The sequence below is a fragment of the Pithys albifrons genome, chromosome 5 (genome assembly GCF_047495875.1).
Source record: "Pithys albifrons albifrons isolate INPA30051 chromosome 5, PitAlb_v1, whole genome shotgun sequence".
NCBI lineage: Eukaryota > Metazoa > Chordata > Aves > Passeriformes > Thamnophilidae > Pithys > Pithys albifrons.
In genome coordinates, this window is record NC_092462.1 from 11,365,850 (window position 1) to 11,389,327 (window position 23,478).

The window sequence follows — 23,478 nt, forward strand, 5'->3', positions numbered from 1 at the left end:
GGATGAGTTTTCTGTCAACAGATGTTTATGAATTTTGCTTCTAAACCCTCAGGGAATGTGTGTGTGAATATTGTATAGACATCATCTCAGTGCTGGGTTAATAGTTGGTTTGAAAGGAGAAAAGTGTTCTTTCCAAAATGAAACAAGGGCTCATATTTGAGTTGTTTGTGCAATAACTCCAGATGCTCATTAAGAGCTTAATGCTCCTTGTGTTGGGATTAAGCTCCCCCAGCAGACAGAAGAAAGGGAAATTACATTGCTGCAGCCATGCTGAGCAACTAAAGATCATAGACCTCAGCAACTTCAGTGACTAGAAGCCCTGACGTTCCCTGCTGCTCTCTGGTAAAACTTGCAGATATTTGGGCCCAGAATTTTTAGTATTTGCAGTATTTCATTGCTCTCCATAGGATTTTCCTCCCCAAACTAATACTAGTGGGTGGTGAGAATCAGTAATTTCACCCATATTCTAAATGTTGTTCAGGAACGTTTGAGGTACATTCAGTATGAAACTTTTGAAGGAATGTATAGCTGTCTTCTGTCTTTTGACTTTAAAATGTATCTTAGCATGTGAATATCAGATATTCATGTGTCTAATGGTTTGTTTCATGTGTACAGGTGCAGATATTTCCACATGTGCACTTCACATGGAGTACTTAAAAATATTAAAATAAATGTTGTCTTTTGCAACTCCATCTTTTGCATCTCAAGGCCTGACATGCACATTACGCTCCTGGCACTGTCAAATGGAAAGCACAGTAGTGATATTATCTTGCCATTTTTAACCCTCAATTAAACTCTGGTTGCTCTGCATTTCAGAATGACTCAGCATTAAAACATGTGGATGGATTTTTTTTTGTGAGTGTGTTATAGTTTGGTTTTAGTCTGATTGCTAGTCTTGGGTACAGGCTCCTTTCTTGTATGGCTTGGGTTTTTTTCTTCTAATACGTTGCTCAAAAATAGATGGAAGAGCTTTGATTTTTGCAGCATCCAGCACCTGAAAGACCCTTCCAGTTTCTCTGTTCCACAACAGCTTTCTTTCACTCCATTTTCTCTTTTATTCTCTGTACATACATAATTTCTTCTATCACTCCATTATTTCTGTAATTCTCATATTTATTACAAGCTCAGTTAAGTGTGATGGTTGCTGTTTGTGCGAGGTGAGGAATGAAACTGAAATTGTGGAACCTAATAAACATGCAATGACTGCAAGTTTCTCATTCTGGTCCTTGAATTTCACATTTGCTTCAACAGAGTAACTGATTGATAGAATACAGGGTATGTTAAATTATCAAAAAGAGGTTGTTAAGCATTATAACAAAACTGGCAGTCCCACATGAGATTTGAGTGTCTACACTCTAATGGTGTTATTTCAAATACACAAACTGCTCCGTTCCTTGTGATTAGCCCTGAAACTCTGCATGCATTTTCATGTAGAGTTTGAAGCACATGTTTCTCCAGTGTCTGAAAACCGTAAGAGTTTCAGTTCATTCGTGTGTATGACCAAACTTCACGAACAAAGATTTGGGCAGGGCTCTCCCCACGTGGGTGTGCCCTTCCAGCCTGCACAGTAGATTTTTTAGGTGAAGGCACAGCGTGCACAGAACTGGCCCCACCGTTTAAGTCCTGAGGTCCATCTGCCACGGCCGAGCGAGCTTGAACAGTGACAGGGAAGTCCTCGGGACTGTCACAGCCCCCGGTACTAACTGGGGCTGACCCTGCTGAGCATCTGAGATGTGACGGGATGGGATGGCAGGGAGGCATTGAACTGCCAGGGGACGGTCCCCACTGAGACTCGAACTCAGGACCTTGGGATTCAGAGTCCAGAGTGCTCTCCTTTACACCATGGGACCACCCGCTCAGTTCATTTATACTGCAAGGAAAAACTCATGGAAAAGGCTCAGCTCAGTAATAGTCTGAAGAACGAGAGAAAGGGTAATATCCTGACACCTAATTTGTATAGTAATTTGCACATCTCTGTCTCCACTTTATGTTAATAACTTACTGGTTTTTGGGCCTTTTTTTCTTCAGTAACATGCAGTGATAATTCTGCTCTTTTCAGGACAGGGTGTGGGCCAACGTGGGAAAGAGTTTAAACTGTGTTATTGCCATGGTGGACAGACTGCTTGAAAAAGAAAACAGCAGCAGCACGAAAGAGGATGAGAGTGACCCTTCAGCAGCAGAATGCAAGGTGTTGCATACAGGTGGTAAGCAGTCCTCCCCCCTCCCTTTTTTTTTTTTTCTAAATCATCGACTAGAGTCAAGAAAAAGCTAAAGAAAAATCATCTGGAGAGGCCTCTGTAGTATCTTTGTTGTGAGTGCTCATAGCAAGGTTTTGCACACTTGTAGGAAGGCTGTTTTTCAAAGTACAGCTTCATTGTGAGCTCAGACTGCTTACCATGCTCAATCTTTTGTGCTACAGTGTAAACCTTTTGAAACTGAAATGTTTTCTTTTGAAAGCTGATGTAATTTAATTTAATTTAGATTTCACTTGAATGTTCTATCTTAAGAAAAAGATTGTAGTGTGTCTAACCCCAGAGGAAAGTTTTAAGGAAAGGTGAACATTCTACGTCAGTGTCATTGTCCTGTAAACACTTTCACTTCTCTGAGATGATATACTATTTTTTGTTTGCTGGTTTGCTACAATTCATTTTTACCTGAGTACACTTGTCAGTCTTTGTCAATACTGAAGGCTAAACAGAGTGATTCCATGAGATATGTGAAGACAACTGTGTCCACAGTGGATCTTTGTCACCCGATCTTCTGGTCTCCTATGGCTTGTTCCTGTTTGTTTTTTTCAGAGAATAGATTAGACCTGCCTAATAGTCCGATAAGACTTTCTGATGTGCAAGTTTATTGCAACAGATGAAATAGGTCCTTAGTGATAATGCTGGTAGTCCCAATGCAAGAAAAGCAAAACCAACCCTCAGACCACTCTTCAGTTAAAAAACCCCAAACAAATAAAAAACCCCCAACTCAACTACTTTATTTTATGCAGCTTTGTATACTTTGGTTTGTTTTTTCTTTAAGTTATGCATTTTATCCTCTATGTTCCTTTACATGTTTCCCCCTCCCTAGAATTTAATGACATCATTTTATATCAAGGATTTTGAAATTATTAGTACTCATTTGTAACATCTTTCTTACGTAATAATAATTAAAATTATTTTTGCAGATGTGTATCATTTATGTAGTGAGTTTTGTGCAACAGAATTTGGTTGTGATATTGATTTTTAATGCAGCTACAACATCCCCATTTTTACCAGTAGGAGAGATTCATGCCAGAATTCTTGTTTTCAGTGCCAGATGTGGTGGACTTGTTTTTGTATGAATAGTCCAGAGAGCAGAGTATTCCTTATCTGTTTGCTTCTCTAAGTTTCTGCCTACCAGACATGTATCCCTGTAGTCTTTGTTCTCTGGTGAAAGCTTGCAGGGACAAAGCATCAACACACCTTTCTACATTTTTCATACCTTTTTTAGTCAGAGAAGGAGGCACAAATATTCAGCAGTCAGGTAGGTGTAGTTTTCAAGTTGAAAGAGTCTTTAGAAAGTGAACCCAAGCATACTGATTCTGGCTAAAAGAGCAAAACTAAGTATTTGTTCTTATACCTAACTACTTTTTCTTCCTACTGGTGCTAACAAGCTTTTCTGCTATTGTTAGCAGAAGTCCAGTATTAGAAATGTTTTGCAGGTGAAGTAGTAGCAGGAAATTTTCACCCAAACTTTCCCCCAGGTTACTTTGTGAGTGCACACATAGACATACATCCTGTGGTTCTCATCTCTATTTCATAGTTATGGAACAAAAGTTCAGATTTCCAGACCTTCCTTCTCACTCTGGAAAAAGGTATGATTTGAGATAATTATTAAGATTAATTATTTTCGGGTGCCTTCTGACATGTTTAGCAACATGAGTGATTACAGATTTTTCCTTTGTGCTCCTCAACCCCTGATCATGTTCTCTTGTTATTCTGTATAAACCATAAAATGGATTTAACCACTCCATTTGAGTCTTTCATTCTAGTTGCAAAAAAGTGTGCTTTGATTCACACTCATGCCCTATGCAGGCAAATGAAATACTGCTTGGATCTTTTAGGTCAAAAACCAAAAAAAAAAAAAAAAAAAAAAACAAAAAAGAAAAAAGTTACTTCATTATAAGTACTGTAATAAGCAGTCGTCAAATAGAATGAAAGGTCCCTCTTGCTAAGCAGTAATGGTAATTATAATGGTTAGAAAATTATAGATTGTTTCATCCAGCTGAGAAATTGTCTTCTGGAGCTGGTGGGCCAAGGACACAAAGGATAGGTGCTATGATACTGGAATAAATGTTTCTCTTTTTCCCTCATTTCAGGGCCTTCCCTATTTCTCTTGAATCAGTGCAAGTGCCCTTCTGTAAGAGCAGGGTCAGTGCTTTTGTTGAACTTTCCTGAAAGTTCTGCAACACCTCATCACCTGAGAACTGCAGGAGATTTATGGGGCAGACTGCTCTGTTTTCTTGTTCTTTTTGAGGAAGGCATAATTTCCTAATGATGTTTTCATGAGAGCATTGTGGAATACCTTTGACAGCTCACAAGACTTTCAAGGTCACATAGAAAAGGAGTAGTTTTAAAATTCCTTTCTTTTGTAGGACTAACTTTAAAGATGGAGCTTTCTGAAGAACTATCCAGGTGTGTGCCAAAGTTGGTTGCCTAATGATTTTCAAAACCATTGCCTTTGGGGCCAGAATTTTTCATGCTTGACTTCTCTATGAGAGTGTGGGTTTATGTGTTTGTTTTTCTCTGCATTCTGCATGAAATTTAACATGAAGCCCTGAGGGTGCACTGTGAAGCACCTATGCAGGGGTTCAGATTCCAAGTTTAGAGTTTTATATACATTTGGCCTTAATTCTGCTCTGTTTTACATTTGAAGCCTGGTTGTGTGAGTTCATAACGTTTGTCCAGGTATAAAATCACACTGTGTGTACACCCATAATTGCATTTCTAAAATTACCAGAATTTAATGCCACAGACCTGACATGAATGAAAAGCTTGCCATATCTTGCTATTATGTGTTATACCATCATTTGAGCATAGTGTATTTCTTTAACACTGCAAATGTATTGGGCACAATTAGATCTTTAAGTCTGAAACTGCCTCAGTGCTGGAGTTGATCCTAAGAAATTTGTACTGCTGTTTGTAAGAAAAAACAATACACAGGGCTTTGACCAAAACATTGAAAAGTATGCCTTCAACTATGGGATGAAATTTTTGCTTGTTAAGTGAACCTGGATGGTTTAGCAGAGTGGGTTTTTGTAGCATCTAGCAATGAAAAAGATTTCATAGAATGCACACACATTCATTTTAGATGGTAGAAAATGTTATGACAATAATTTGATGCAACAGCATATTCCTGTAACTACAGGTGTTGTTATGACATGTATTCAGACCTTCCTAAGGTAGGTTTGTATTTGCAGTCTCAGTGTTGACATTGTGTCATTTATTCTTTTTTTCAAACATGTTTATATTCATTGTTTGGAATCTTTCTAATAGGAAATATCAGAGGCACTTTTTCTTGTACTTACCTTTCAACATGAATTACACCTTCCTTAGCCTTAACTTTTCATGCAGTCTGACCTTTGAGTGTATTCTTAAAACTGAATTTAAGTTACAGTTACCAAGGTAACATGCTATGGTTTCATCAGTTGCAGGATTATGATTTCTCTGCAGGATAAATCAGAAAGAGTAGAAGGATTTTAAAGGAGAGTGGGGTTTTTTGTTGTTCTTTTAACTCTAGACTGGTTTGCCTTGGAGAAATACGTGACAGCATTAAATTCTTTTTATTTGTACCTTTCCACTTTCTGTGAGAGTTGGAATGTGAAAGCCTGTCCTGCAGCATCAGAGGTGCCAGTGAAACACAGCAGTGTGCTCTGATGCTTATACAGCCCCTGACAGCCCATGTTCAGCTGTGCTGCTGAAAAATACTGTTGTTTCCATCTGCTCCTTGTGCCGCACCATCAGAGCCCCCACCCAGCTATTCCTCTGGCAGCTCTGGGGGAGAAATCCCTCATTGCTACAGACAAGATCCACCACTGTCTCAAACCAGTTGAGCTGGCAGTGTGATTGCATTTGGATTTGGCCTTAACTGAATTATGGAATAATGAGACCTGTTGCTGGGCAGATCAATTGCCCAGTGATAACCTTCAGCATGGGGAGCAGAGAGAACCTGGGGAATGGTGCCATATTTCCTAGGGGAAGTTAAAGAAAACATCTGTTCATAACCACATTGCTACAGACACTTGCAGGTTAATGTTTCCTGAATTATCTGATACCTGTTGGTGACTATGTAAGTCTGGGTCAACCTCTCTGACTTTCACTGCCCTGGGAATGGGCACTGCATCCTTTTAATTCATCCTTCTCAATGCTATGCTGGTAGAAATGTGAAATAAAGCCTTGTTCTAGTTTTGTTTGCATCTTCAAAAGAACTTTTACTGTAAGTTATCATTTAGTCAGGAAGATTTCCCATAGTCTGTGTTTGGTTGAGTAGCAGACAACATTTATTTTGAGCAAACACTTCTAAAAATCTTTCTCTTCCTTTTCCTCGCATTTTTTTGCTGTTCTCTTAAGCTTATCTTTGTATCAATTCTATTTATGCCTTTGTTTTGCCTTTTCCCTCTCCCTTTGTTTCACCCTTTTCCCTTTAAGAGGATCCTTACAGGGCTGTGTTAGCCCAGCACACAGGGCAGCCCCTTCAGCAGTACTTTCTCCAGTAGTTTGGCTAGAGACAGATTTAAAATGCGTGAGGACAATTTAATTGAATGAACACCTGAAACAAGGTATCAAAATGTTTAGCTGCACAGGGCAAGGTTACTCCTATGTTTTGAGGATATTAGATTTCTTTAGCTTTGTCTTTCAGTGTCTTTGCCTTGTGGTTTGTGACTAAACCTGCTGAGACACTGGTATATGTATGTTTGGATGGTTTCAATTTTCACTATTAATCCATGTGACAGTGTAGAAAATCTTAAGTGATTACAATGGAATAATAAACCCCCAAGAATTCAAAATCATTCTTCTGGACATCCAAACTGTGTCAAAGTAAGACTGTTATTATATTAAGTGCAGGAATACCAGGAAGAGTTACTCAGGTTTTGGTGTTCCTGTGAGAACTGCTGCAGTTTTATGAGCATAAGACCATATCCTTTCTCAAAGAGCTGAACACTCATGCTAAAGTTAAATTGAGCTCCAGGAGTGGAGTGGCAAGATGAAGAAATAGGAAGCTGACTTTTTTGTGGTGTAAAGTTGAATACAGGAATCCTTCTAAGTCAGTTTTTAAACCTCCTTTAAAAAAATTTAAAAACTGTTTCTGCCTTAGGTGAGTAAATTCACATTCTGAACTAATTATTTCATGCTATTTCCACTAGCTGTTTTTGAGGGATTTGTTGCTGTTCTCACTTGCTTGGTTCGATTTGCCTGCCTTTTTCCTTGTCTACTGTTCAGTTTGTGATATCAAGACAACTCATTTATGTTTTTTTCTCTATTATTTCAATTCTCTTATGGATTATTTGTATGTTTAAGTACTAAGAGAATAATTGATTAGTGAAAAGTTAATTCATAGGTAGCTGCTGTTTCATTCATTACCGTTTGTCTGTAGCACTCCCCGTTCCTTTAAAATTATGACGTTATGCTTTCTTCTGCTTTAGTTTCATGTTTAGTTTTCAACTTCATACCATTTAAGTTTTGAAGTGACTTGAAGCCATCCACTGGTTTGAGGTGGCACAGAGAGAAGTGACAGAATTAGCTTTATTCGCTGTTGCCAGGGCAAAAGGAGATAGGAGTCCCATGCCATGCATTAGAACTTTTCCTGTTTGGTTACCAACATATTTTAATAAGCACTTCAGTGGGCCTGACTTTGAAAAGAGCAGGAATTTGCTCTTCTGCCAAACTCCATCAGATTTAACATGGGCTTTGACATGTTGCGACTCGAATGTGAGCACACAGAAGTGACTGGCTGAGTGCTGAGCAGGTCATTTGCCTGTGCAGGCATGGTGATTAAGGGAACATTGGGCCTGAAGGGCATCTTCCAGCAACCAAAGGGCAAATCCTGTCAGAAACTGAACTGCCAGAGCTGTCTTAGCAATGGATGCAGAAGATGTCCTCAGTGCTTTGCTGAACATACTCTTTTGTTTTAATCTCACGCTAACTGCAAGTAGTGTTAGCGGTTTTCTAATTTCATCCTTCCTTTTTAATGTGTTTGCTATTTATGCCTTTGGTTTCCTTTCCAGTGGCTGGCTAGCACAATGTTTGAATTGAGTTTCCTTGCTTCATCAGTAGGCTTTGACACTTTAGTTTGGGTGCTAAATATTCCAAACTTCCCCTGTCATTTTAGCAACCTGACAGTCATCCTGGAGTCTCCTTGTTGCTTCTGTTCTTGCTCCTAATGTCTTTTTTGAGATGTTTACTCATTCATATACTTCTTCCTCCTTCTTCAGAGGATTTTCCACTGTGTTGTGGATGGAAATCTTGTGATTTTAATTTAAAAGAAATTGGACACCTGAAGCATCAATATGCACGTGAGTGAGTGAATGTGTTAAACACAAAAGCAATAGTTTGTACTATTCCTTTCCTGAAGTGATTCTACACAGGTATCAGTCCCTGTTAGGAGAACTCCTTTCTGTGTGTCAGCAGTGGCTCAGAACCAACAGCATCCTCACATACCTGCAATGTTGTGGCAGGTTAGATCAGGATAATCTAAATCTGAATTTACACCAGGATTTCAAAGCTCCCTTTCCAAATAATATTTATTTATGGATTTTATTATTATTCCATGCTTATCCTTTGCATTTTCTATAATCTGCTGAGTTTACCTGCAAGCTTCAAAATGCGGTATGGGTTTTCTTGTTTCTTTGTTTTATAAACTTCAGTTTCACAGTGCTTCTCAGTTTCAAGGAACAACTTATAACCTGCAGTATTTACTTAAAAGTAGGTTCTTTTGGTGGGGTTTTTTGGAGCTTTGCATGACCCTGATTTATATCCTTGCTGGAGCATTTGCAGCAGGATATCATGCATAACAAGTGGCACATGGAGATTTTAGCAGATCAGAGATTAAGCACCTGTATTTGTTTTATTCCTAGAGTTTTCCTTTCCAAGACCCTAGTCTTGAATACACCTCTCATTTTGATTTAAAATAAAAGGATAAACACAGGAATATACTTGTTCATTCCTAAACAGTATTTTATTTCCAGAAACAAACCCTCTCAGATTTGCCAGCTGGCTCCACCTTCTGGGGACTGGATGTCCTTATTAACTGAGACAGAATTTTCAGTGTGAGCAAGGAGTAGATCATTTTTATGGAAAACATACACAAGGGTTATCTTCTTTCCTTTTGACATGTACAACTCTGTTTATATTCCACAACTATTTAACTTTCCTCAGTCACTAGAGTAGGGATTTCTAAAAACTTCTAATTTTTATTGTTTTCTAAACAGCCAAATACATATGTAAGTAAAGCTCTGTATTCTTTGGGACATTAAATGTGCAGTAGGATTTCTTTTTAATAAATTTAGTGTGAATGTTCTTTAAGGGAAAAATGGCCTTGAGAATTTCAAATCTTTGAATTCCTTTTTGATGTAACTATTATAGACAACAATAACTTATGTTAGAAAGTTAGTATTTCAAACACGTAGTCTCCTCTCAAAAAAATGTTGTGAGAAAATTATCTTGAAGCTACCACAAGGTATATGCTAAATAATTTGGAAAATCATAATAGAAGGTAGTTATCAGTTGTTTACTGCCAACCTGGAAGACTGCATGAAGAATCCACTTATATTTGTGCTGGGTCCAATATTACTTAATATTTTCATTACTGACTTGGCTTATGAAATATGGATGATGCTTATAAAATTTGCAGATGCTTAAAGCTGGGAGAAACTTTAAGCACCACGGGAGCAGGATTAGAATGGATCTTGATGAAATGGAGTGCTGAAATATTAGGATGCAGTTCAGTAAGGGCAAGTACAAATGTTCTTAAAGAAGCAGAAATACACAGTGCAGGTAGACTGGTTAAGTGGCAGCTCCGTAAAAACAGGTGTAAGTGTCATGTGACTTTTAGCCATTATATGATCCCTTCTGTTCAAGGAATCACAGAATGGTTTGGGTTGGAAGGGACCTTAAAGATCATTTCGTTCCAATCCCCTGCCATGGGCAGGGACACCTTCCAATAGACCAGTTTGCTCAGAGCCCCATCTAATGTGGCCTTGAACTCTTCCAGGGATGGGGCAGCCACAACTTCTCTGGGCAACCTGTGTCAGTGACTCACCACCCTCACAATAAAAATTTTTTTCCTGGTATCAAATCAAACCTATAGTCTTTCAGTTTGAATACATTCTGCCTTGTCCTATCACTACATGCTCTTCTTTTATGAAAATTGTGTATCAGAAAAGCTCTTTAGCTCTATCCATATAGCCTGAAATTGTAATAGCAGATTTACAAAATGTGGTTAGTTCTGGAAATTCAGTTTTTTCTCTTGCCCTGGCTGTCAGAGTACTAGTAAGGTCCTTGGGTGTGTCTGTATCCAGCTCTGCTATCCTATAGAAGTGGAACAGATGTGTGTTCAATGTACCTTCAAGTCGACTTTAAAGTGGCCAAGCGTGATCTTTTTCATTATTTTCTCAAGTCAGAAGCAGATAACAACCTCTATTCTTATCCCATACAGCCTGTTCATTGATTCAGTGTGCATTGCATCTTTTATTTTGCTGCAGTTGCTTTCATTTGCATGTATTTATTGATTAATGTAATAAATTACTGTAATTTAAGACTTGAAAGGAGAGTTTAGATTGCCTGGTCTGTGTAGTCTGACTTCCAATATGTCACACCTTGTTGTCTGCCTCATTTCTAAATTCAGCTGTGTCTTGCAGTAGCCTCTGGCCTTTGCTTGTTCTTTTGCTTTTATTCCCTAGAATAAACACCCATGTTAGTACTTGTTATTTTTTTCTCTGAAGAAGGGAAATCAAGTTGCTGCTCAGCCTTTTTCATCAGCTTAATAAGATTAAACTCTGAATCTTGGCAGCTCTCCTGTGCAAGCTCTCCGTTTTTTCAGTAGTCTCTTTAAACTGTGTACACCAGAGCTTGGCATGCAGTATGCCAGCACTTCATTAGTCAATGTCATGTGTAAAACCACCTCCTTTTGCTGGAGTATGTAACCTGGAGATGGCTTATGATCTGCTTTGTTCACGATGGCTCTCACTTGATAACTGCTGTTTTCCAGGGAATGGTCCTTCAGTCTGTATTACTCATACTTTAATATGTATGACTGTGTTAAAACACATGTTGTCTGACCACAAAGATATTATTTGCAGAGGAGCTCAAGTTGCTCTCTGTGACTGCTCTATCCTCATTCCTCTTTCCTGCACCCTATTTTTTGCAGCTTGTCCTGGCTTTCAGAGTTCTCTCCAGTCTTCTTGGCTGCAGTTTTATTCATTTACATGTTTTTCTGGAGCTCAGCCAGGCTGTCATTGCAATAGGCAGCTTTGTCCTCCTCCTGCCGAAAGAACTTGTTCAGTCCTAGTGAGTGTTTCATTGTCCTGACTCAGAATGTTACCTGAAACAACATGCTGCTACCTTGCACCTAATTACAATTTAAAAGGAACAGATTTTCATTATTGTTGATTCTTAATTGCACTAATCTACAGAAAATATGAGCCAGTGATGGACTATATTGTCAGTTCCATTCCCAATTTTTATATAGATTCTTCTGGAGTGTTGCTTTCTCTTTCGTTTTAAACTATAACAATGAAACTTAGATGCAGATTCTGAAGGAGTGTGATTTCTTTGGTTGTTTTTATTATTTGCCCAACCTAGGGGGTAGGCAAAGCCATATGCAACTACAATACAAGTCTGATTCTATTTAATTCTGTAAAATTTGGAAACAGCTTGGATAATTGGGCAAGTTTGTGTAAGCTGTTCTGATTTTCCTCCATTCCTTGTTATCACTGTTTTGTTTGTAATGTGTTAAGGCGCCCCATTTTTCAAGCATTTCACTGCTTTATTTTTTTTCTCATATCCCTAAACAGAGCAGAACATGCTTCAAAATAGTTTTAAATCTCTATGCTTGAAGTAGCTAAAAAAATGAATTCAATATCTCTAAATATTTAACACGAACAACGTAGAGAGAAGCTAAAGAACTGTGACCTGAAGTTTATTATTTTTCCAGCCTGTACATTAAGCAGGTAATATCCTTCCAGATACCTCTTAGTTATTCTGTTTTGCCTTCCAGCACCCACTTTTTCTTAAATATGGGGTTTTCTCCCCTGTTTTTGTTTTTTTTTTGATCCCAGTTGTCAGTCCTGGAAAGAACAGAAGATCTTTATCTCCCATGTGTTCATCTTGTGCTAAAGGGAGTTTTCACATCTCTCTGTATGCTCAGTTTATGGCACTTAAATACAAGTTCTACATCAGACTGTTGAAAAAGGTTACTGTTTCAGGATGTAGTTGGATTCAGGCCAGGGATTTAGTCTTACCTCTGTTTTCTGGTGGCATTTATGGTACCACAATGGTAGGATAGAGCAGTGGAATCGTTCTGAAGTATATGATGATCCACACAACCACTGCAGCTCTCTTTCCATGCAGAAAAAGAATTTTTCCCTGCAAGTTTTCCATGTTGGAATGGCTGATCTGTCTCGTTCTAGGTGACTGGTACGAACAGCTCTACCCACTGGTGATTACGCTGAAGGACTGCATGGCAGAGGTGGTGACCAGGGCCAAGCAATCCATGGCGTTTGTTCTGCTCCAGGAACTTGCCTGTGGTTTGCCACAGTGTTTGATGCTGACCCTGAGGAGAGACATCGTCTTTAGCCAAGCAGTAGGTTGTCTTGTGTCACTCATTTACTACTGTTGCTGTCATTAAGCATACTGTTTATTGCAACGTCCATGGTTTTCTTTTCTGATTTTATTGTTTTCTTTTTCCGATTTGACACAACTTTTTCATGTATTTTCCATGGCATTCACATAAAGATTTTATGTTGTGATAGGAAAATTAATATTAAATGGAAATCCATAGTAATTGTATCACTGAGTCAGAGAAACAGCTCTGCAATGAATTGGAAAAAGTTGCCTTAATTCCCTTTTGCATAAGGGATCCATAAAGCTGTTTCTAGACTTCCTAAGTTGAATAGTTCTCAAATGTAGCCTTGAATATTCCTTGCTGCTATTCAGAATCTCAGAATTGTTAGAAGTGCAAGGGACCTCTGGAGATCATCCAGTCCAACCACCCTGCCAAGGCAGGGTCACGTGGAGCAGGTTACACAGGAACATGTCCAGGTGGGGTTGGAATGTCTCCAGACAGGGAGACTCTACACCCTCCCTGGGCAGCTGTTCCAGTGCTCTGTCCCCTCAGTGTAAAGAAGTTCTTCCTCATGTTGAGGTGAAATTTCCTGTTTTCAGTTTATGGCCATTGCTCCTCGTTCTGTTCCTGGGCACCACTGAAAAGAGTCTGGTACCATTCCCTTGGCACCTGCCTTTGAGATATTTATATACATTAATGAGATCTCTTCTCCAGGCTAAATAGGTACAGCTCCCACAGTCTCTCCTCATGGTAGAGATGTTCCAGACCCCTCACCATTTTTGTGGTCTTCCACTTTCCAGTAGCTCCTTGTCTTTCTTGTATTGAGGAGCCCAGAACTGGACACAGCATTCCAGGTGTGGCCTCACTAGGGCCACGTCTGGCAAGGCCTCATTTAAGGTTAGGTATTTGTTTTCTCCTGGTCACCTTGGAACTGTTTTCATTTTGCAGCAGTATTTTATTTATTTGAAAACTATTAGCATATCTCTAAACTGTCTTCTTTTGGTAAATAACTGAAGTTCTTTTCATCTTCTATGGATCATGGTTTTCAGATAGATTTTTCTGTAAATGTTTAATTTCTGCCTAAAGTTACATGTTATTTCTATCATAAAATAAAGGAGTTATGGTGCAACTGCCAGGGAGGTTCAGTTGCATTAGGTGCTGAATCACTTTCAAATCCATCGTGATTCTCAGCCTTATGTGTTTATAGCCTGGCAGGACAGGTTCTGGTCTCACTTATGGCAGTGTAAATAACACACAACCCCACAAAACAAATGAAGCTTATCTAATATTAAGGGAATATTTCACTGCTTTATACCGTTAAAAATGCATCAATAAAATATTATTATGAAATTATGTATATAGTCTCTAAACAGAAATATCTATGCTGTTTTCTCAAATATCTAAATATTACCTCTATTGTATATGATGACACAATCCTCATTTTAACTATCTTGTAACAGTGCACCTCTTAATTTCTCATTTTTTAATTGCCTTTTAGCTCGCTGGATTGGTCTGTGGGTTTATAATCAAATTGCACACAGGTTTACATGATCAAGGATTTTTACAACAGCTTCATACTGTTGGATTGCTCGTGCAATATGAAGGACTCCTTAGTACCTATAGTAAGTATTGTTCTTGGACAAAGTTCCTTATGCATCCAGGCCATAAGTTTACTCATGAAGTTCTTATTTCAACCTCTGTCCTGTTTCCAGTAACTTGACTTGTTGGATCAACAAACATTATCCTTAGAAGACAGTGGACTTCCATATAACCTCACAGCTCAAGTCATTGATACTGTGTTGTCAGTTCTGTATCAAAAATTACTCATCTGTTTTATTCCCAGTCCCTTTGAGAACTCCAGCTGCCAGTTATTCCAGTTATTCTGCCAGTTATTATGCAGAATGCTGACCTACGATGTCTTTAATACAGGAGACTCCTTCCTCAGTGCAGCTGGTGGAACTTCTGAGATTACTAAAAACTCCTTCTGTGTATAAGCATATGACCTGACCCAAAATACTGTGTTTATGAAGCTAATCCAAACAGCAGATTTACACAGTTACTGCCTCTATCAGCCTCTGCCTTGACCACACCAGTGAAGATAGCTTGAAAACTGTTTAATTTCTAGTTTGAGAGGTACTGAAAAGGACATTTTCAGGGCGAAATTGCCTTATGTTTCGAAATACTTTGAACCAGATAGATTGGAATCTTTCCCCAAATCAGTGATTTTGACCAAAGTCGAGGGATTGAGCATTCGTGCAACACTTTAATGCACAGGCAATTGCAGTTTCTCACTTGGAGATTGCTGTCACACTCACTTTTGCATGATGCTCACTGTTGTTATTCTCAAAACCTTTGTCCTCCATCAGCAGGACAGTCTTTAAAAACACTTTCAAAGTGGCCAAAAATGGCTTTTCTGATGTTATTCTATGCACACATAGAGCAGACTGATTTTTGAGAGCCTCTTAATACTCATCATTTAGGCCACGGAATTGTCAGCAATTCTAAAAATCAGCCTGTTTATATGTAGGGTACTTAAATGTGGATTTAGGGCTGTGATTTTTAGATGCACAGACTGGAAAATATAATCCTCATATTGCTTTACTGTGACCTATACAGTGCCTGATCTGTCAACTCTGCTAATAACCTCTTTAATCTTTCCATGTAGGTGAAGAAGCAGGAATGCTGGAAGACATGGCCGTGGGCATTTCAGATTTGCAGAAAGTAATGTTTAAAGTCATTGAAGCCAAATCAGAAGATTTTTTGCCTATTATAACTGGAAGGCGGTAAGAACTTTGTTTGCTGGAGCCCAGGAAACAAAGCTACAGTTTTAATCTCCTGAAGCCCAGATAATGGTTTTCTTATTGCTCAATTCTCTCATATGGAAAGTGAAGTAGTTTTATTTCAGAAGGTGAATGGAGAGGTAATGAGGTGGTAGGGATTTTTAAAGCTAATAGTAAGCTCTTGATGGAAAGCTAAAAGTGCCAATTACTAATACAGATTAATCAGAACAGTGTATGGATTGCGCAGAGCTGCTGGTGTGTTTTTCATACATAGATACTGAATCAAAGACAAGTGCCAAACTCATTATTTACAAAAGTTGCCTCTAACTGTGAAACTTTGGTTTCAAAGTGTCCAGAACTTGTATTTCAGTGTGACAAATGAAATAGCAATTGTAAGAGTTAGGCCTGGATTATTTTAAGATGGAAACCAGAAAACTCAGATGGCAAAACTTAGTGGTCACTTTTGAAAAATTAAGCCTGTCTAAGCTGCTGAAATCACACAGGACATACACAGCCTCAGAAATCCTTGCACAAAGCTGCTAATACTTTATGACTCTCACATAAGTGCTGCTTAATATCAGGATATAAAATGAAATACTTCATTAATTGTGGCAATTGGAGGGTTAACAAGATTGGAATGGGGATTTTGTCTTCATTATTATTCTAGTCTGAAACTCCAAATGTTTTTACTTTTACAGAAATCACTTCCTTAATAGTATCATTATTCTTAAGATGACTGTAAATTAAATTCAGCTAAAAGCAGCAACTTTTAGAAAATATATGTTTCCTCTGCAAGGGGCTTTCACCGTTGATTTACCTAATTATTCTGGATGATTCACTCACATCCTATGGGCCTTCCGAGAAAGGACTGAAATAAATAGCAGGAGGGCTGGAGTATGATAGGCAATACATTGGGAATAATTAAGAATAATTATGGTGTGCAGATAAAACAGAAGAAATGCATCCTTTGTAAATCACAGCATTCAAAAAGCTTAAAAAATACAGCAACTACATTTACTGGCCTGCTGTCAGCACTGCTGTCCCCTGAACTGTCACACCAGGGGGGCCCAGGTTTGAAAGGGACCTGAGCTGTAAGGCTACTCAGGCATTCTGGATTGATGGAGCAGTCAGTCTTCAGGAAGGAGAGTTATGACCTGTGATTGCTCTGCTGTACTTACAGGCAGGTACTCACTGGATGGAATTGGTGTCAGGAAAAAGAAATAAAATCTTGGGGGCTTATGATGTGGAGGAGCCCCATCCCTATTAGAGCTGTGATGAGATTGCTCTGTCAGACAGCTTGGAGATCAACCATAAAAAGAAAAAACAGTGAAAAACCTAGTTATTTTCTAATTAAGAACCCCACCATTTTTAGATAATTTTGGTTGTTATATGGTGTGGCTCAATAAAATGAGACTAAGAAAAAAGTCAGGCTACAAATTCTTATCTTGAACAGTCAGGGTATTCATCTATAGTTGTTTTTTCTAGAGAAATACTTAAGCCTGAGATTCTGTGTGCACAAAAAAAAAAATCAGCCCAAAGTGCATGTCACTGACTAGCAGTGTGCTAACCTGTTGGTGTGGGTGGCTGGCCCCAGCCATCCAGGTGAAGTTCTAGTCAGGAACTCATGTTTTTTTTATTACAGGAAAAATAGGCACTTTCAGAAAATTCTTTACATCACAGAATATTCTGAGTTGGAAGGGATACACAAGGATCATCAAGTTCAACTCTCAGCCCTGCACAGCACCATCCCCAAGAATCACTCCGTGTGCCTGAGAGCTTTGTCCAAACACTTCTTGAACTCTGGCAGGTTTGGTGCTGTGACCACTGCCCTGGGGAGCTGTTCCAGTGCCTAGACACCCTCTCAGTGAAGGCCCTTTTCCGATATCCAACCTAAAGCTGCCCTGACAGAACTTCAGGCCATTCTCTTGGGGCCTGCCATTAGTCACCACAGAGCAGAGCTCAGTGCCTGCCCCTCCTGTTCCCCTCATGATGGAGTTGTAACTTCAATAAGGTCTCTCCTCCGTCTTCTCTCTTCTCCTCCAGGCTGAAGAGACAAGTGACTTTGTTGCCTTAGAATATTATATATTTGTAGATTTTATATAGCTATGTAGTTTCTTAAATTTGAAATAGTAGCTGGAGCTTCCAACCCCTGTGCTACATTCCTGGATTCTGTCTTAAGGGTCAGATGATAGCTAGAACATCTTGCCTGAAACTCATGTACCAAAACGAGGATAGCAAGATACCATTTGAGTAAAAACGAGAGAGAGGACCCAGGAATGTTGGAGAACCTCCAGCGAGGGAAAAGTGGCATGATGATGAAGAATATGATGAAGTAAGGGGTCTCGGGTCCCAGTTCTGGGAGGGGTGCGTCAAAGGGCAGACCCAGGGGAGGCTTGGGGAGTGATACCAAGGTGGCCTAAGGGTAGACAATTCTTTGATTGGATAAAACCTTTAATTATGCTATTAAGTAGTGTCATAAATTGTAAGATATCTATGCTGTAGCGTGCACATCAATATTTTGTAGACCTGAAAAGCTTTTCAGTAAAGAACTGTTCTCTACTTTTAACCAAGATAAATATTGACTCAGAAAGATTTTTTCCCATAAATTTTAGGCAACAACCTCAGCCACTCCTCCTTCAGCTTCCCTCCCAGGACCCTTCACCATCTTCATTGCCCTCCTTTGGATCTCCTCTAACAGCTTAATATCTTTCTTATATTGTAGTGCCCAAAACTGCACATAATATTCAAGGTGAGGCTGCTCCAGTGCAGAGCAGAGCAGGACAATCCCCTCCTTAGGCTTTGCCTGCTGCCCCCCAGGACACAGTTGGCCCTCCTGGCAGCCAGGGCACTGCTGCTCATATTCAACTTACCTTCCACCAGGACCCCCTGGTCCCTTTCCTGGCACTGCTTTCCAGCATCTCATTCCCCACGCTGTTCATACATCTGGGGTTGCCCCATCCCACATGCAGAATCTGGCACTTTCCCTCATTCAACTTTCTATGGTTGGTGATTGCCCAGCTCTCTGATTTGTCAAGGTCTCTCTGCAGGGCCTCCCTGCCTTGGAGAGTCAACAGCTTCTCCTAGTTTTGTATCCTCTGCAGACTTGCTCAATATCCCTTCCAGTCCTGTATACAAGTCATTTATGAAGATGTTGAAGAGCACAGAGCCCAGGATGGATCCCTGTGGAACCCCACTAGTGGCAGGTCACCAGCCTAATATCACCCCATTCACTATTACCTCTTGCTCCCAACCTGTGAGGCAATTGCTCACCTGCCTCATGATGTTTTCACAAATTTTGTCCAGAAGGATCCGGTGACAAAGTATCAAAAGCTTTGCAGAAATCCAAGGAGCTTACATCAGCTGGCTTCCCTTGGCCAGCTAGGTGGGTTAACTTGATAGAGTGCAGCCCAGAAAGCCAACTGCATCCTGAGCTGCATCCAAAGTAGCATGACCAGCAGGTCGAGGGAGAAGATTCTCCCTTTCTATTCCACTCTTGTGTGAAGGTCTGGGCCCCCAAAATAGGAAAAATATGGACCTATTGGAATGAGTCCAGAGATGGTATAAAGATGGGCAGGGGGCTCAAGCACCTCTCCTGTGAAGACAGGCTGAGAGAGTTGGGGTTATTCAGCCTGGAGAAGAGAAGACTCTGGGGAGACCTTACAGTACCTAAAGGGGGATCTACAATAGAGCTGGAGAAGAACTTTTTACAAGGCCAAGGAGTGATAGGACAAGGGACAATGGCTTCAAACTGCAAGAGGATGGGTTTAGATTAGATGTAAGAAGAAATTCTTTCCTGTGAGATTGGTGAGATCCTGGCACAGGTTGCCCAGTAAAGTTGTTGATGCCCTGACCCTGGAAATGTTCAAGGTCAGGTTGGACGGGGCTCTGAGTAACCTGGTAATTTTTAGAAACCTTCTGACAGGACTGCAAGTGTTTGTCTTATTTCCATATGTGATGATAAAAAATGGTAGAGAATTAGGCAAAGATAGTTAGAGTGGGCTATTCTTAAGCAGTCCTCTTTAGGTAAATCATATACATTTAAATTTTTAAGACCTAAGTTTATACAATCTGTTCTGAAAGAGATGATGATTTATTATTTGCTCTCATAAAACATGCTTGATTTTTCCACTCCATTTTCCAGAAAGATCATTAAATGTTAAAAATTATGCACTGATTTTTCCTTCTCATTGGAAAATGTTGTAGCCACCTTATCCATCTCATGCCAAAATCACCTAATAGGTCTGCACTGAATCTAACCATAAAAGAGACAAAGCATCTGACAATAAAATTTACTGCTCTTTAAATGTTTCTTGTTTAACTAGAATCATAGACCTGTAAGAACTTTGGTGAACTAATGTCAGTCAGGTCATCCAGATTTCAGTACTTTGAATTTTCTTGGGTTTTTTTCTCCACCTTCAGTACTGTTCCTGGGCTTTCTAGACAGCTCTGCCACAGCTTGATAACCTTTTCCTTACGTTATCAGAAATGGGTTGTTTTCATTGTGCAATTGGTAACAGATTTTTTTTAAAGTTACCAAGGATTATCTCTGAAGCTGTTCTGAAAACGAAAAAAGGAATAGGTCAAGGGGAAGCTCTCAAGTGGTACTGATGTTAATTTATCATGCCTAAAAGTCAACATTTCTCAGTGTTCTTTCACACCTCGAGATTTGTAGTGATTCTGGCAGTAGTGAAATGTAGCAATACAGTGATTTGGTCGCATTTTTGTGCAGTACTGTATGCTCTTGGAATTACACTAAACCAACATTTCTTCTCAACCTCATCAAAGCACTCCATCACTTGACAGCAGCCAGGAGTGCTCACATGCAGGCTGAGAATGAATGCAGACATCACTGGAATTGCATTCCTGACTGTCCTTTTGGCTCTTTCTTTCATGTGGGTGAATTAATTAAACAAAACACAAATGAAACAGACTTATCTGGGGAGTAGAACTGTTCTGGTTTTCCTTCCCCCTCCCTGAGATATGTATCCTCCATTCAGAACTGATGCTCCCTCTCAGTAGGGAACATGTGGCATTTGCTCAAGGATTACACACTAGTTTTAGCCTGTACAGAAGCATGTGCTGTTGCCCTTGTTGCATGCAGAGACATTGCAGACCCTGGTCTGCACTAGAGCCATTTTATTTTGTTCTCCAATATATAAGCAGGGTAGAGTTTAAACCACTAGCTCTTCTAAGTGGAACCTGGTTATCCAAACCCTTGAGCTAGTGCCACTTGTCCCTCAAGCTTGCCAGGGGTGTCAGAGCTACTGCACAAACAGACCTTTTCTTCAAAGTTTTCTGCCTTTTCTCCCCCCAGTTCTCTATATGGGTAATCCAGATTGCATTTAAATTGTTTAGCAAACACACTGTTGATATAACTAAGAGTTGTAGGGATTTTATGATAGATTATTTTAGTAGGTGCAAGCAGTTATGCATTTTAAATTTGCATACAAAAGTTTCATGACTTCCTTGGCCTGGTTTCTGTAGGTAGGATATGGATTTTCCTTCCCTCCTTTTGCTGTAATACTCCTCAATGGTATGATATACCAAATATGCTCTGCAGAAGAGAAAATATCAGTCTTGGTTATCAGTCAGCCCTCTACTTAAAATGCCAAATCCTGGAGACAAATGGATTTGCTTCTAGTCTGTTCTTTTTTTTTTTTTTATTAGACTGATTGCTCTAATAATGAAAAGAAAGCTAATAAAAATTAAGTTTAACAGCAAGCCCTTCTTTCCGTTATGGGGTCAGGCATTGGTCCTCAAGGACAGGAGAAGTTCAGCCTGAGCCTTCTCCATGATCAGAATTCGGTCAGGCAGCTGAAGTAGCACATTTTTCATAAAGTCAGACCAAGTACAAACATAAAACCAGAACTGCTATATATCATATCCCTTCTCCTAAAATAGGATTCATGTTTGTGTAATGAGCCTTCAGTTATTATCTTCACAGAGTCAATTTCGTTATTGGTGATGCTTTCAATCCCCAGGGAGAAAATTCAGCCACTGAAGAAAATGGGAATTTTGCTTTGGGTTTTTTATAAAGATTTTTGCTCATATTACTTTTAGAGTGGACCCAAGTTGTGGTTTTGGAAGAAAGTTGGTTTTGTAACTCTCAGCAAGATCCATTGAGGTTTTCTCACTGATATTTTGGTAGCAGAGAACTTTTTTGCCACTTTCATTAGTAGTGCTATTTTCACTTCAGTAAAGAAGTCAGTATCAAGAGCGTATAGTGTTATATACCTGCCCTTTTCTAAATAGCTTGGTTATGCTCTTAAAACAAGCAAGCTGAATCATTCCATTTTATGGTTCAGTTAAAGGAAAAAGGGAGGACCTGATTTATAAGTCTACATATTCTCTATAATTTAGGAAGATTATTTTAAGCAAACCAGTCAATATTCCCATCCTTATTCTTCTTTTTCTCTTTCCTAGTGAACATTACATTATAGAGGTCCAGCTTCCAGCAAAGATGTTTGAGTTGCTGCCCCAAGAGATTAAAGAAGGAAAGCTCCTTCGCATGTATCCAGTACTCTTTAATGTTGGAATCAATGAACAGCAAACACTTGCAGAGAGGTAAGAAGTCATGTTGCATTTTCTGTCCAAGTACTCCTTGCTAGTACAGGGTATCTCTCAGGATTAGAAATAAATCTTTTTTCTTATCTGCTCTTGGACTGTCTCACATTGACTCAGTGTGTATTTTAATAGGTATTAAAGGAAATAAACACAAGCTGTGAAGCAACAATGAAAAAGTCCAAGTGAAGATATGACTGTATGAAGGGCTTCATATCACACAGTCAATACCAAGTTTCTTTTGGATACAGATAGAAAATGAAATGCTATTTCACAGATGTAGATCTTTGTATACAATACTCTGAGATTCTCAAGAGATTGAAAATTTAAAATTCTTATTCTTAAAGGTGGAATTGAAGCTGCTGGACAAGTTATAAGCTAGATAGGTATAATTTCTCTCAACTTTTTAGGGCTTTTTTCAAGGGTTGAGGAGTGGTAGTTAATAATACAGAATGCCTTAGTAGTATGTTTGTAGAAACATGAAGGCTGATATGTTACCATTACTCCTCTGAAAAGATTGCTGGAAACTAATTAATTATTATGATAATAGTTAAAGTTTCACCAACCTATTAATTTTCTCTTCCAAGAGAAGAGTATCTGTTGGTCATGTTAAATTACCACATTTGTGCAGTGCTAAAACTGCAGAGTAGAGACTGAGACTGCAGAGCTGTCAACTGAGACAGCTACTTTTTTTTAAGCTTTTGGTTTTTAACTGGTTTTATTTACAGAGCATCCAAAAGACATAGTAAATGTCTTTATGTTGCATTCAGTATAAGCCCAAAATCCAAAGCAAAAGTGTAGCTTGGGAAAGAGAGAGACAGTGAAAAACCCTTGATCTGGGCAATAGGTAAGAAGTCAAGCACAACAGGAGTTTCACCTCCTGTTCTCTGTAGACAGCCAAGTAAAATCAGTCTTTTTAAGGGAGATTGCTAAGCAATGCCATCAGGGAGCTTTGTGGATGTTTATGGGAGACTTCTTGAAATCAAGTGGTGATGTGTGAGAAAAGTAAGGTAGAAATATGGGATAGGAGACTGAATCAAAAGACAGTAAAAACTGGCGTTTTACTAGTGAAAGAGTTGAGTAGTTGGCTAGAGACCTTAGAATATCCTTAAAAATGAAAATAGCTTATTCTTGATGTCATAAAAACGAAAAGTGCTGAGAGGAGTGACACGCCCAAAGTGATAATGTATGAAAGCAACAAAATCAGTAGGACAATTGTGACTAGGGAACACTCATTTTTCCAAAATCAGGGAAAAAGGACTATGCAGTAACCAAGAAGCAAGTTCATGAGAGTTTACATAGATGGGATAGGCAGGAAGGATTGTGTGTT

At 39.2% G+C, this 23,478-nt stretch overlaps 1 protein-coding gene across 1 annotated transcript in view; it reads left to right on the forward strand.

The window, feature by feature from the left end:
• The window catches only part of INPP4B (inositol polyphosphate-4-phosphatase type II B), a 269,367-nt gene that overhangs the window by 200,528 nt on the left and 45,361 nt on the right, over window positions 1-23,478 (forward strand). The window contains exons 16-20 of the mRNA XM_071555695.1: window positions 2,060-2,204; window positions 12,653-12,825; window positions 14,306-14,429; window positions 15,473-15,590; window positions 22,011-22,151. Of these exons, the coding sequence (XP_071411796.1) occupies window positions 2,060-2,204; window positions 12,653-12,825; window positions 14,306-14,429; window positions 15,473-15,590; window positions 22,011-22,151 (701 nt within the window). The remainder of the gene's footprint in view (window positions 1-2,059; window positions 2,205-12,652; window positions 12,826-14,305; window positions 14,430-15,472; window positions 15,591-22,010; window positions 22,152-23,478) is intronic.